Below are 15147 nucleotides of genomic sequence, written 5' to 3' on the forward strand. Positions count from 1 at the left end.
ATTAGTATTTATTTTTCATTGGCACGTTGACGTTGTGCACTACCTTAAATTTAGGGTTCCAAACAGATTAACATTATAATTGTTATGGTTATGCTAATTGATAAATTTCAATTCTTTTTTATTATACGGATTTGTTGGGTTAGTTAATCATTGTTACCTGAGTTTGTTAATTATTATAATAATAATAATAATAACAATACGAGGTTTCATTCAAATCCGTGTAACAAATTATTTTGATAAAGTTCAATTTGTTATAGAATTGCTATTCTACTGCAAAACATATTATTTTAATATCCCAATTTATTTGTATTAAACTAAATTTAAATACTAAATATAATCCAACATTGTTGCAATTCATCATCATATCTATAATGTATAGCTTGGAGTTCACCTTGATTATTTATAGATGAAATAAAATTGGGAGTTTTATAGATAGAAAATGAAGATATTTTTCCAATTAAGAAAAGGGTGTTAATACAGAATAACATCCATAATTAACACTAATATAAATAATAGTTAATGCGATTTACCTCACACAAACTGCGTGACCACCCCACGTTGCAATCCGATATCAATTTTTTACTGCTATGCTATTTATTTACAAATATTAGAAACCATTTAATTAGAAATACAATTAAAATAGTAAATACGAGCTGTGTTTGGCCATTTGGGTCAGTCAGTAATCGAAAGAAAGGAGAAGCAGAGGGACTTGCATGCAATTTCGAGGAAGACCGCGGAGTCTGCTATATGCGTGCAGGAACAGGAGACGACGGTTTCCGGTGAGTTGGCGGCGGGTGAGAGTGTAATTTCGTGGAGATTGGTGTCTGGGATAAGAAGTTGCGTTGGGATTAATAAAATAGAGTTAGGGTTTATTTTGGGAAGTAGACGACGACTTGACATCAGATGGGTCTTATGGTGACTTTAATACAGGAAAATTGGAATAGAAATTTTGAAATTTCCTCTTTTTCTTTTCGTTTACTTGTCTTCAAAAAAATACTCCCTCATTTCCACGTAATTTGTCTTTATTTTTTATTTTCATTCGTCGCACGTAACTTATTCTTTCTATTTTTGGAAATATAAATATGCACTTTAATCGCATTTTAAATTTTAAATTTTATAATTTTTTTAATTTTAATTAAACTATTTACTTATCTTAATCTTAATCTATAATTATTTTTACTAAATAATAATTATTTTTACTGATTCTTAATTATTTACTAATTATACTTTACCTAAATTTTCGTATGTAAAGTAATAGTCTCATATTTTCTGAGACGGAGGGAGTAAATAAATAAATTGAATTATTTTATTTTAAAAATATATTTCATTTGTCTCACCGGAGTTGAACCCTTTAATTAGAGACACGGTATTTAAGGTTATAATATTTAATTAGTTAATAATAATTAGTTATGATATTATTACATTATTTTTTTTTATAATTGATAATATTTATATTTTTTAAAGTAAATTTAATATATATGATTAAAAAAATATATATATTTTTAAATATTTAAAAATTATATAGCAATTAAAAAATATATGCAATATGGATATCATTTTGTAGAGAATAAAATTTTTAAGTAAATAAAAAAATATTTTTATTTATTTATAATTAACATAAATCAATTTTATAAAAGATGTATAGTTTTAAATATAGATAAAAATATTTATTTTTTTGAAAAGAGACGTAGAAATAAAGGAGTTTTGAGTGAGTCATACGTCATTCATTTATGATGTTGTATGTTATGTACTAAATCAACTAAAGGTGTCAATTGTTAAGAAACAAAAAATAAATAGAAATAGTGTCAATTGTTGTGGGACGGAGGGAGTATTACTTCAGTTTTATAAAATAAACAAACCGGCAATATTGAACTCATAACCTCACAGTCACAAATTCATTTCTGTCACAAGTTCATTCCTGCACCACCGGATAGGGGATCATTTTTCATATTTCTTAATTGAATCTAAGAATATCTTCGTCCAACTCTAAAAGTCTTATTTAATTTTTTGAGTATTAATATTTAATATTAATTATTATAATACAAATTAAGAAAAATTACAAAAAAATACTTCCATGAACATTTGTAAAAAATAAAAAATAAATTATACAAATATAAGGATATTTTTAATGTTAAGAATAATGACGCAAAAAAAGGTAAATGTAACCCTTAAAAACTGACGGAAAGAGTATTATTTTTTCTAATAAAATCTCACATCAAAATACTATTTAAATCGAAATTCAAATAACCACCTAAATTTTAAAACAAAACCAAATAAACCAATATTATTGAGTTTGTTCATGATATATTTTGATGTTATGTATGAAAATTTGTATTAGTAATACTCCCTCCGTCCCATAACAAAGTATTCATTTTTCTATTTTATTCCGTTCCATAACAAAGTATCTATTTTTCTATTTTATTCCGCCCATAACAAAGTATCTATTTCTTTTTCTTTTTTTTATAATTGTACTATGTACCTAACATTACAAATACTCTTACAATTTACAATATATTATACAAATGTTATTACCTTTATATCATACCATATTAATAAGGTTATTTTAGTCATTTTTACTTTATTCCTATTGCATTATAATATAATACTAATATTTCTAAAATTATATATAAAAAATAAATGAATACCTAGTTATGGAACAGAGGAATATAAAAAATGCTTTTATATTTTCTATTGAATTATTCATCTTCTTTTTGAATGGACAAAATATACTATCTATCTCAATTGAAGGTTTATTTATATTATTGTTGTCTTATGCACTACAAAATATTGAAAATCCGTGATTTGATATTGTATTTCGGAGTTTATTATTTTATTAATATTTTTTAAATACAACTCAATTTCCATCGTACAAAAATAATTATCACACAATATCAAAATATAACATATATATTAAGTACAAATATCAAAAATTATTTTACATATTTTTACTAATTAACTAATAAGATACTATAACCTATACCAAAATTCAAATATGTACTTTTGTCCTAAAGAAGTAAATAGTATTATTGTGTGTTAGTATGTATATATTATATTTTTAAAAGTGAATTTTTAGAAAATTATTTCACAAAAATATAAGTAAACAAATCAGTTACTAGCTTTTTGCAATTTTACCATTTGTTACTATTATTAAAAAAAAAAATTCACAATTGTAATAGTATTACATTGCGTTTGTTTGGGGATTGGATTTTAAATACACTATTCATCTCATTTTTTTTCTCAAAAACATCAAATCAAACATTTATTTTTTATTTTTTATATTATACTAAAAACTAATTTTACATTCAAAACATCACATCAATACCTATTTATATCACATCATATAACTATTCAAATTCAAAATTTCTACTATTCAAATCTCAAGTCAAAATTCAAACTCCCAAACAAATACACCTTAAAATTTAAATGTTCATTCAAAAAATTTTATCATCATATATTTATATCATACTATAAGGTTGTGTTTATTTGGGGATTTGGATTTTGAGTTGAGATTTGAATAGTAAGAATTTTGAATTTGAATAGTTGTATGATGTGATATAAATAGATGTTGATGTGATATTTTTAATGTAAAATTGATTTTTAGTATAATATAAAAAATAAAAAATAGATGTTTGATTTGATATTTTTGAAAAAAAAAATTGAATGAACAGTAAATTTAAAATCCAATCCCCAAACAAACACAACCTAAGTATACTTGATCGAAACAAAACTAACATACTAAAAAGGTAGAAAGTTATTACTCAACAAAAAAAAAATTACACTGTACAATTTATAAAATTTAATTTAAGCAGGTTCAAGAGTGACTATAGGTTTTATAAAAATTTGCTCCAAATTTAGATCCATTTACTTTAATATTTTATGTATTAACTTTGAACTTATGCACTTTTGTTTTTTTTAAAAATCAATTGCAACTCCACCTGTTTTATCAACACTACTATAATTCTCTACACCAATCGACTTCACAATAGGGTTAAGCATATAGTTTTCATTAAATATCACATTCCTATTGAGTATAACTCTATTCTCAAAAGGCGACTATATTCTATATCCCTTAATTTCATCTTTGAAATCAACAAATATGTCATTCTTAGCTCTCGACTCTAATTTATCCTCACTCATGTGATAGTAAACAGTACAACAAAAAACTCTCGATAACGAATAATCTGCAGATTTATTAGACCATACCTCATAAAGTGTCTTGCAATAAATGTCAGTGTAAGATCCGCGATTGATAAGATAACACACAATGTTTATAGCTTTTGGCCAAAACTTTCTAGTCAAACTAGCATGAGAGAGCATGCACCTCGCTCTGTCTAGTAATGTCTGATTCATACTTTCCGTCACACCAATATGCTACAGTGTATCTCTAATGATATGATATTGGTCCGTATAGCAAGTTTCGACATTGTTTGGGCTATGAAGGGCAAATTTGAGGCAAAATGGAAGAGTTTGTTCATCTTGTATCGTAATTATGCATGGGCTTTTGAGTTCGCATCGAGCTGAACCCGTCTGATATATTCTTTTGATTTATTTAAAGAGACTTAAGGATACAAAATAATATGTAACATTGTCGTCGTGAATAAATTAGCTCTCTGTTTTTGTCCGTGTATATAGCCATCACGTTATTGGTGAACCACGTAAATTTGTATCTACTTTACGTTTTATATTTGATATTCGATCATTAATCCTAATTCGTCACAATAATTACCATAATTGATATTATTACGTGCTTTTATTTATTTATTTATTTATCTTTATACTTTATAAATTTAAATGTTTTTACTGTACAAAGCTTTATATGTTTTTTACTAGAGGGGTGTTAATGCATTCAGGAATATTTATTTCATAGTACGTCAGTGTGAAAAGAACAACGTATGGTGTCTGTCAATATATATAATTAATTCGATATCTAAAAATTTATTTGATAGTATTAAATAATTAAAAATTTAAATCTGCGATAAAATCTTCTCTGCTACAGGTCGAGCTCTGCATACCGCCATCAATGGCGTCGCACGGGGCAGCGTCAGCCCGGTGCCTTCCGACATGTCGATCGGCCCCTCCGCCTCCCAATCAAAGCACTGAATCAACGCCCCCAATCCGAACCCCAACATCCGCAGAGCCAGGCCCTCTCCAGGGCACCCTCTTCTCCCCGACCCGAACGGCATCAGCCTGAACCCCTCCCTGCTCCCCTGCACCCCCTCGAATCTCTCCGGTCTGAACTTTCCGGCGTCCTCCCACTGCTTCGGATCGTTCTGTATTGCCCAGATGTTGACCAGAAGCATCGTGCCGGCGGGGACACGGTACCCTCCCACAGTGCAGGCCTCCGACGAGGCGTGGGGGATTAGCAGCGGCCCCGCAGGGTACAATCTTAGGGTTTCGTTGATGATGCACCGGAGGTACGGCAGATCTGAGACGTCCGTTTCGTCGATCAGACGGTCATGCCCGATCCGGCCGTCGATTTCGGCTTGAGCTTTCTTCAGAACGCCGGAATTTTTTACGAGCAGGGACAGCGCCCATTCCATCGTTCCGGCCGACGTGTCGGTGCCGGCGATCAGAAGAGTCTGTGTAATTATCATTATTTATTGAAAATAAATAAATAAATAATTATTTAAATAAAATCATTGTTGACATTGTGACCAGACAGATTGGTTAGATTTGGTGTGATTGGATACACATTATAGTCAACTTTATGCTATAATTCCTTTTGAATAAATGTCAGGCTAGGAGTCCCATTTGCCACCTTCCACCATTACTACTGCATACTTTCCACATTTATAATGTAGGCGGGTTGCCGTACGCGAGGCGTCGTTTTAAATTTTATTAAATCATTAAAATTATTTTTTATTATTAAATAAATAACTTTTTAATATAAAAAAATATTTGAATAAATTAAAATATTTTATACCATCAACATTTAGTATTCTAAATATTGAATATTGATAGATTTTATCGATTAAATATAGATATTATAAAAATAAGTTTACATACTCTTTCCGTTTTATTGAAATATTGTCGTTTATTTTTTTAATATAAATTTTTGAATATTAATATCATATTAAGTTGTAATAAAAAAGATAAAAATACGTCTATTAATATTGTGTAATATAAAATTAACGTTATATGATATAAAGTAATACTTCCTCGTTCACGTACCGTATCTGCTACAAGAGGATTATACTTAGTAGATAATTAAAAATGTGAAATAATTATTCTATAATATAAATAATTATAAATTAAGATTAAAATAACTAATTAGTTTAATTAAAATTAAAAAAAATTAAAAAGTTTAAAATGAGATTAAAGTGTATAATCATTTTAAAAAAAGAAAAAATGACATGGAATGTGGAACCGACAGAAACGGCAACGCCCATATAGTACGTGGGACGGAGGAAGTAACATTTATATAATATATTGTAAATTAAAAATATATTTAAAATTTAGATAGATAAGATAATTATTTAAAAAATAATATTTTATTATGAAACATACCAAAATTACTTAATTTGTCCCGAAAATTAAAAAATAATAATATTATATTAATAGTAAGTATAAAAATATTTTTGTAAAAAATGAGGAATTAATTACCAAAAATAAAACTATTGTGTTAAAAAATTAAAATAACGAAATTGAAATACTATTTTCAAATGGAAGAAGTATATTATAATTATATTGGCTTTTTAATTATTTAAATTTGAAATAAAAAAATATGGAGTATAATCAATTGAAGGATATTTTATATTCTAAATCTGAAAAATCCATGAAGGCAATTTACCAGCATTAAGCTTCGTATGAAGGCGTCGGAGCAATTCTCAGGCTCCTTTTCCTCAAAAGCCAACAGCATATCAATCATCGTCTTCGCCTTACCGACGGCGGCCTCTCCGGCGAACCTTTTCCGGCACCCCTCCAGCAGCTCCTGCATAAAGACGTTCCTCTTCCGCTGCAGCTCCATCAGCGCCTTCTCCACGCCGCCCAACCCCAACCACTTCACCACCGGCAAGAAATCCCCAATATTCGACGACCCTATCCGGAGAGTCTCCGTCGTGATCTCCCTGAACCGCCGCGCCTCCTCCACCTCCACCACGTTCTCCCCGTAGTACCTCTTCCCGGCGATCATCCGCATCATCACATTCATCGTCAGCTCGAAAAACGCCGTCTTCATATCCACCGGCCTCCGCTGCTCCGCCGCCCGATTCAAAGCTCCGATCAGCGACCTCACCTCGCCGGCCCTAATATCCCGGAGCAAATCGAGCCTGTGCGCCGACAGGATCTCGATGGACGATATTTTCCGGAGGTTCCGCCAGTGGTCTCCGTAGGAACTCCAGGCCAGGGAAGTATAATTATACCCCAAATGCTTCCCGGCGAGCAAGTCCGGCCGGTTAGCAAAAACGACATCATTTCTGGCAAGGCACTCCTCGGCGGCTTCCGGGGACGACACGACGAGGACGCGGCGGGAGCCGAGCTGAAGCAAGACGACGGGGCCGTAGCCGCCGGCGACCTTGGCGAGGGCACGGTACAGAGGTTTCTTGGCGAGGTAGAGATGGCCGATGAAGGGCAGAGACAGGAAGGGGGAAGGAGGAAGGTTTCTCAACCTGTTGAAGAAATGTTTGGTGGAGAGATAAATGGCCAAGAAGAGGGAAGCGTAAAGCAGCCATGGAAGTTCCATTTTAGAGGGAGATGCTGCTGCGAGAGTGTTGATCTTTTTGTTGTGTGGGTGGGTGTGGGGTGGGTGTGGGGTGGATAGAAACTTGAATGCACACATACATTCATATATATAGTGATTATATTTATATTATACTTCCTCAGTTTTATTCAAAAGAAACGATTTTTTTTGTTTTATAAGTCCGTGGGACACGTAACATTGGGTGGGTGTGGGTGTGGGTGTGGGTGGGGGTGGGGGTGGGGTGTGTTCTAGATGATGAAGAAGAACAACATTAGTCTTAATTGCGTCTTAGGGATGACATCTCAGTTTGTCAAAATAAGCTGTTTTACTATGGTCCCACCCTAAGAAGGGCCTTTCAAATTTTAATTTAATTTTTTTTTTTTTATTTTTAATATTTTAGGGCAAATGAAGAAAGTAAAAAAATGTTGTTCAACGACTAAGCACATCTCCAACCTATCTAAGGCATCAAATATTGCTTTAACTATAATTTTATTTTTTACTATTATTTTTTAAATATTCAATTTTTTATATTATTTTAAACAATTTTTTATTTTATAATTTAAAATATATTTTAAAAAAAATAAAAAAAATAAATAAATTTAAAAGTTAAAATAAAAAATTTGAATTTTTTTTAAAAAATAAAAATAAAAAATAGGAGCAACGACGTTGCTACAGTGCAACATAATTTGTCTCCAACCGACGTCAAATCTACCGACCCTAATGGCGCTGGGTTGGAAATGACCTAAGAGCTACTAGTTGTTGGGGATTATGGTTTTGTTTACATAATACACTTTCATTCATTTGATACTATTCATTTTTTAAAAAATATCACATCAAATACATTTTTTTTTTGCACGAAAATCAAATCAAATACTAATTTTTTAATTTTTTCCAAACTTTCAAAATTCCAAAAATATTTTTCTAAACAAAACCTATAGCATTTTATGTAAGAATTGAAATATGGAAATATTAAATTAAATTGGATAGTTTGGATGGCATGAGATCAGCAAGCCCGTACCCCTGCCCCGCCAACATCATCACACAAATGGGGTGATATACACCATCATACATAGGTACATTGTGTGTTCCTATTGAAGAAGAAGAAAAAAATAAAATGGGAATGGTGATCCCCTCCCAATTTGGATAAACTCTTCTTCCACGTTTGGTAAAAAAAATAAATAAATTCTCTATACAAGGTAAATCGAAGTTACCATGCATTAAAGGTCTAAATAAGAAAGAATTGTTAAATTAATTGGTAAGTGGTAAGTAATGCAAGGGATGGACTTAAAAGATGTGTTATAAATGAGAGAAGTTTCATAGGGAAGAAAGACAAAGTAAGTATGAATGCTACTAATATATATTTCTTTAATGCAATCAGAAAGTATAAATATTTTTATTTTGAGTTATCAAATTATAAAATAAATATTTTAAAAATATTTATAATTTACGGTCACATCATTATTTTTATATCAAAACATAAAAAGAAAAATTATCATTACATTACTTTTAACTTACCATTACAATTAATATACTTCTCTTAAAAAAGAAAATACTTTATTAGTTAGTAGAAATGTATAAAAAGATTTGACAATTTTATGTAAAAAATAAATATATATGTAATGGTATATAAAAAAAAAGTTTTAGTGTTGTATAAAACAAATGCAGTGACATGTGTATTAAATTTGATTCGGACTCAAAAAAAAAAAAAAGATTTTGTTAATAGACGGAGAAAAAGTATATTTTATTAAATTAAATTTAAAAGAAATTATTTCGATTTGAATCAATTTCGAACAAATTCTTCTATTTGATATGGTATCATATATCAATTTTAGAAGTATCTTTAAAATATTACATTAAAATTTTAAATTTCAATTGTTTTCAATATACAAAATTGTGATTTAGATATGCTTTGAAATTATTTTAAAATTTTTTACAATTTATAAATAGTAAAAAATTTAATAAAATTCCCATATCTAATGTAATATCAATAAGGATTTGATAAATAATGGGTGAGTTTTATATATAATATATAAGTTTTTGTTAATATATAATACAAATCGTAGTACACAAATTGACAATATAAAGCAATTAAATGTTTATTTTTCATGCATTGATTAAGACGAATTAGCCAATATTTTAACATCTCCCTACCTGATATGTTATTTTATATTCTACATAAATTCTGAATTCTGATATAATTTTTTTTTTAAAAAAAAATCATTTGGTTAATGTCTCAAAAAATTATTTTAAAATAATATATTTTTTTTCAATCAAATTTATTTATTATTTATTTTTTATCTGCTTCCAAAATTAATATATTAATAATTTTGACAAAAGTAATATTTAATTAACATTCTTTGTTCAAAATTTATTTACAATAAATATGCGAATTATTATTATATATCATTCACATCATCTTTTTTATTTCCTTCAAATTTTTACTATTCCCTCATCATGTTCATGTTATCGTTTTTGTCTGTCCACATCTCATGTTATTTTTTTTTAAAAAAAAATAATTATGTATTTTAATTTTATTTTAAATTTTTTAATTTTAATTTTTTTAAAAATTTAAATTAAATTAATTAATTATTTTAATCTTAATAAATAATCAAGAACCTCAACGTGGGACGCATGTAGTATATATATATACTAGGATTTTTTTAATTTGATGTGACTCCGGATATGTAAAATTACAGGAGGAATCGAAAACAAAACATACGTACATACATACGTAAATAGAGCCTAAATCATTTTGAAAACACGTTCAAACATAAGCTTGATGATATCACTCACTATTACGAAACCTTAAAATAATCAAATCTAGAAAGCAGTTGACTTGGATTCATGAAACCATCTAACTTATCTGACTTGGTCCTTGTCCATTAAAGTCATCCAAATACCATCAAATATAATTTTTTTCATTTTTCTTTTTCAAAAATCTTTATCACACAAAAAGTATTTTTATAGTATTTTTCACCACTATAATTCAATTTTTATAAAATCTGAAAAACCCAACTCACAATTTTATTTTTCATGACATCATTCCAACTACACAGTGGTTGTTATTAAAATTCAATTTTGATTTTTCTGTGAATTTAAATATAAAAAATGTACATACATACATACCTAATCTGTTGACTTTGGTCAAACCGTCATCTGGCGGAGCAATTCCCCGGCGCTCCGCCGTGGGCGGCATTTCGCCACCAGCGGCTCCGCCTTGGGCATCGTCAGCCCCGCGCCGCCCGCCATGTCCACCATCTCCGGACCGACTCTGGCCCAGTCGAAGCACTGAATCATGGCCGCCAGCCCCAGCCCGACCACGCGCATCGCCAAATTCTCGCCGGGGCAGCCTCTCCTTCCATATCCGAACGGCACCATCGCCAAACCCTCTGTTTCTTCCCGGAATTTCAGAAACCTCTCCGGCCTGAAATCCCTTGGCTCGTCCCATACCAGTGGGTCGTTATGTATCGCCCACGCGTTCACCAACAGCATCGTCCCTCGCCGTACGCGGTACCCTCCCACGATACAATCTTCCGACGATTCGTGCGGCGGTAGAATCGGACCGACAGGATACATACGCATAGTTTCAAGGATGATTCCGCGGAGATAAGGTAGATGAGGAAGATCGGAGTCTTCGACTAGCCGAGAATTTCCGACGACGGCGTTGATTTCGCTGTGTGCTTTGATTAGTGCTTCTGGATTGTTCAGCAGCAGCGACATCGCCCATTCCGTCGTCGCTGCCGACGTGTCCGTCCCGGCGGAGAACAGCACCTGCATCAAGCCTCTGATGATTTCGTCGGTGTAGGAATCAGGATCTGATTTCTGGAGTGAAAGAAGAACTTGAATCAGTGTCCTGTTGTTATCTGAATCCTCGATTTTGCGGTGCTCGTCGATTAGGTTTTGCACAAATCCGTCCCTCTTTTCCTGCAATACCTTCATCCTCTGCTCCGATTTGTCCATTCCGATCCATTTCAGAACAGGTAAGAAATCCACAAAGTTCGAAGATCCACTCACCTCGAAGGTCTCCTTCACGATCTCCTTAAACCGCCGCACCTCCTCCCAACTCCCGGAGTCATCGTCGTAATACCGTTTTCCGGCAATCATTCTCATCATAATGTTCGTCGTCATCTCGAATAAGAGCATCTTCATATCAACCACGCTGTAATCGTTCCCGTCCTCGACTCTGCCGCCCAACCGGAGGCGCTTGAGGAGCGACCGGATCTCGCTTCTCCGAACATCCTCGAACAGGTTAACGCGAATGGTGGATAAGATTTCCGTAGTAGCCACGCGTCTGAGATTCCGCCAATGATTCCCGTAAGACGCCCAAACGAGAGAGGTATAGTTCATTCCGAGGTGCTTCCCTACCAGCAATTTAGGCCGATCCGCAAAAACGATGTCGTTTTTCGTGAAGCACTCCTCTGCGGCGGAGGCGGAAGAGACGACGAGAACTGGTCTGGATCCGAACTGTAGCGATACGACGGGGCCGTATTGGCGGGAAATTTTAGCTAGGGTTTGATGAAGGGGCTTCTTCAAGAGATAGAGGTGACCTATAATGGGGAAGGATATAAGAGGACTAGGAGGCGACCTTCGAAGCTTGGTGCGGATAAATGAGGCGACTGAAAAATAGAGGACGAAGAAGAGGAAGACGGCGGAGACGAATGATAACTCCATGAAAATGGATTGGGTATGGTCAGGCTCTATCTTCTTCTTCTTCTTCTTCTTCTTCCCGGCGTTGTTGTTGCAGTGGAGATTGGAGTCGGAATGCACTCTGTAGAAGTTAAGATGTAATTAGTATTTGGACGTTTTAAATATTTAATATTATTTGTATTTTAATATTAATATTTGGACTTAGAAATCAAGGAGCATGTTTTGACGTTTTAGATTAGTAATATTTCATAAAATTCTTTTTACCTAATTCTATGTAATATTTTTGTACAAATTTACCATCAATTATTTCATAACACTTATAACATAAAAGGTTTTTACCTTTTGTGTTCAAACAAGTGGTTTATGCCACAATTTATATACTTCCTCCATTAGATTTAAAAAAGTAATACTCCTATAAATATATAAAATAAATAAAGGGCATACTTCTGCTAAATGGATCAAGTACTAATTTTAAAATTTCAAGTTAAGCTTATAGCAATTAAATTAGTTTGGCGGATTAGAATCAGCCTACAATCTATCATAATTTACAAATAAATATATTAATTTAATTATTTACATATATTTAATTTTTAAGAATTTATTTGATGTTTTAAATTAGTTCTATGTATTTATATAAATTTCTAATTGAATGTAAAATAGTATTATATGTTACTTATATATATATACATTACTATCTAAATATTCTAAATGATTTGATTAAAGTGTGCTGAATGAATTTTATAACATTGCTAAACTCGTTTGGAGTAATATGTGTATAGGGTTGTAGAGATATATTATACTCCCTCCGTCCCATGTAATATGGATGTATTACCGTAGACACGGAAATTTAGGTAAAGTATAATTAGAAAGTAATTAGTAAAAATAATTATAGATTAAGATTAACATAAGTAAATAGTTTAAATAAAATTAAGAAAATTATAAAATTTAAAATGTGATTAAAGTGCATAATTATATTTCCAAAAATAAAAAATGACAAATTATATGGAATAGACAAAAATAGAAAATAAAGACAAATTATGTGCGACGGAGGGAGTATCAAATAGTAATAATAATAATAAAGAAAACATTAATTATGGGTTGGCTGCCTTTATATGTATAGCTGATCAGACAACAATGCAGATTCTATGCTAAATGTTATAAATTTAGTATGCTGCAAATGAATCTCAACCTTTAATTTTAAAATTATATTTAAATTGATTTAATTACCTTTTATTAATTAATGGTTGAGATTAAGTATGCATATGCTGAATTAAAAATACACTTTAGCATGTGATCGTCAAGAGATAGTAAAAATAAAAACATGAATGAAAACTCATCAAATTAAAGAAATGGTCGTCATCAACTTAATACAACCAACTCCTACGTGGCCGATCTTGGATTTAACATATACCATGTAGTATATTCCAATATACATATAGGGTATATATATATATATATTTTATTTTATTTGATCATTAATTAATTAACTATACTCCTATATATATAAAAATAACTTTATTAATTTATGTGCATGCGTGTATTAGATGAAAGTTTATTTTTGGTTTTAATATTTTATATATTATAATATTGATGTATATTTTTAAAATAAATAAATACTTATTTATTTGTATTTATATATATTAAGAATAATGAAATTTATTTAATTAAAATACAAATTTTTTTATTCAAATATATTATATTTTCTTTAAAAAAAAAAAAAAACGCACAGACGAAACTCCAATTAAAAAAAACCTTATTTATATTTATATAATATGTAGTAGATTATATTATAGGTTTGTTTACATAGCATTACAAAGTATTAACATTCTCATAAATATTATTTAAAAAATATAATATAAGCATTCGTTAATACAATATATATATATATATATATTTTTAGTTTAAAATTGACTTTGAATGAGATGTTGGATTTGAATATTTTTTTAACACTTAATATTAATTTTTATATTATTACCATAATTTTTCGTACCAAATATAAAAAATAAATTCATAAAAAAAAAACTTAACAAACCCTCTATATTTAATTGAATATTATTTGCGAATATTTTATACGGTTAAGCAGGCTTCGGGCTTTTTCCCCATTCGGACTCCAGAATCACTTTCGGGTAGGTGTGAGCATTCGAATTTTCGGCAAATTCGAACGGATTCGAAAATTCGAAATTTTTGAAAAAATCAATCCGAACCGAACCAAAATAACCGAAATCCGAAATCCGAAAATCTGTAATCCGAACTAAAAAATTCGAACCAAACCGAAAAATCTGAAATTCTAAATATTTTTATTATTCTTTAAAATTTTTAAATTCTTTTTTATATTTTGTTATTATTTTATAATATTAAATATATAATATATAAAAATTAAATATATTAAAATATAATTAATAAATTTGAGTTTTTTATATTAAAATATATTATTTTCTAATAAAATATTAAATATATACAATAAAAAAATATATTAAAATATTATATTTTGGATTTCGGATTGGTTCGGATTTTAAGTATACCGATCCGATCCGATCCGAAAATCCGAAATTTGTTAAAAATTCAATCCGATCCAATCCGAAAATTCGAATCAAATTTTAAATTTCGGTTTGGTTCGGATTGAATTTTCGGATTTTGGATATTTTGCTCAACCCTACTTTCGGGTCCAGTTAAAGATCCAGTTTGATAATTAAAATGAATGGGCCCAACTTCCACAAAGGGCCCAAAAAAATTCCGAGTAGATGTGAGGGCCCGGCCCACCTTTGCTATTGGACTCAAGCCCAATATTTTAATAAATCAAAATACCTAATTATTTCAGCTTT

The 15147-nt window shown here is 30.5% G+C and overlaps 2 protein-coding genes across 2 annotated transcripts; both read right to left on the reverse strand.

Annotated features, from left to right (window-relative positions):
* Nucleotides 1-4877: 4877 nt before the first annotated feature.
* LOC127246986 (cytochrome P450 81Q32-like) lies at nt 4878-7769 on the reverse strand. The gene is made up of 2 exons (XM_051268678.1): nt 6791-7769; nt 4878-5579 (listed from the first exon to the last, which is right to left on the reverse strand). The coding sequence occupies exons 1-2, from the start codon at nt 7679-7681 to the stop codon at nt 4965-4967; spliced, it is 1506 nt and encodes a 501-aa protein (XP_051124635.1). The 5' UTR covers nt 7682-7769; the 3' UTR covers nt 4878-4964.
* A 2667-nt stretch (nt 7770-10436) lies between these two features.
* Nucleotides 10437-12458, reverse strand: LOC127247001 (cytochrome P450 81Q32-like). The gene has a single exon (XM_051268693.1). It carries the CDS (start codon nt 12347-12349, stop codon nt 10823-10825), a length of 1527 nt encoding a protein of 508 aa, XP_051124650.1. The 5' UTR covers nt 12350-12458; the 3' UTR covers nt 10437-10822.
* Between the last annotated feature and the right edge of the window lie 2689 nt (nt 12459-15147).

This window comes from Andrographis paniculata, unplaced genomic scaffold (genome assembly GCF_009805555.1).
Source record: "Andrographis paniculata isolate CXL003 unplaced genomic scaffold, ASM980555v1 Contig30END, whole genome shotgun sequence".
NCBI classification, from domain to species: Eukaryota; Viridiplantae; Streptophyta; class Magnoliopsida; order Lamiales; family Acanthaceae; genus Andrographis; species Andrographis paniculata.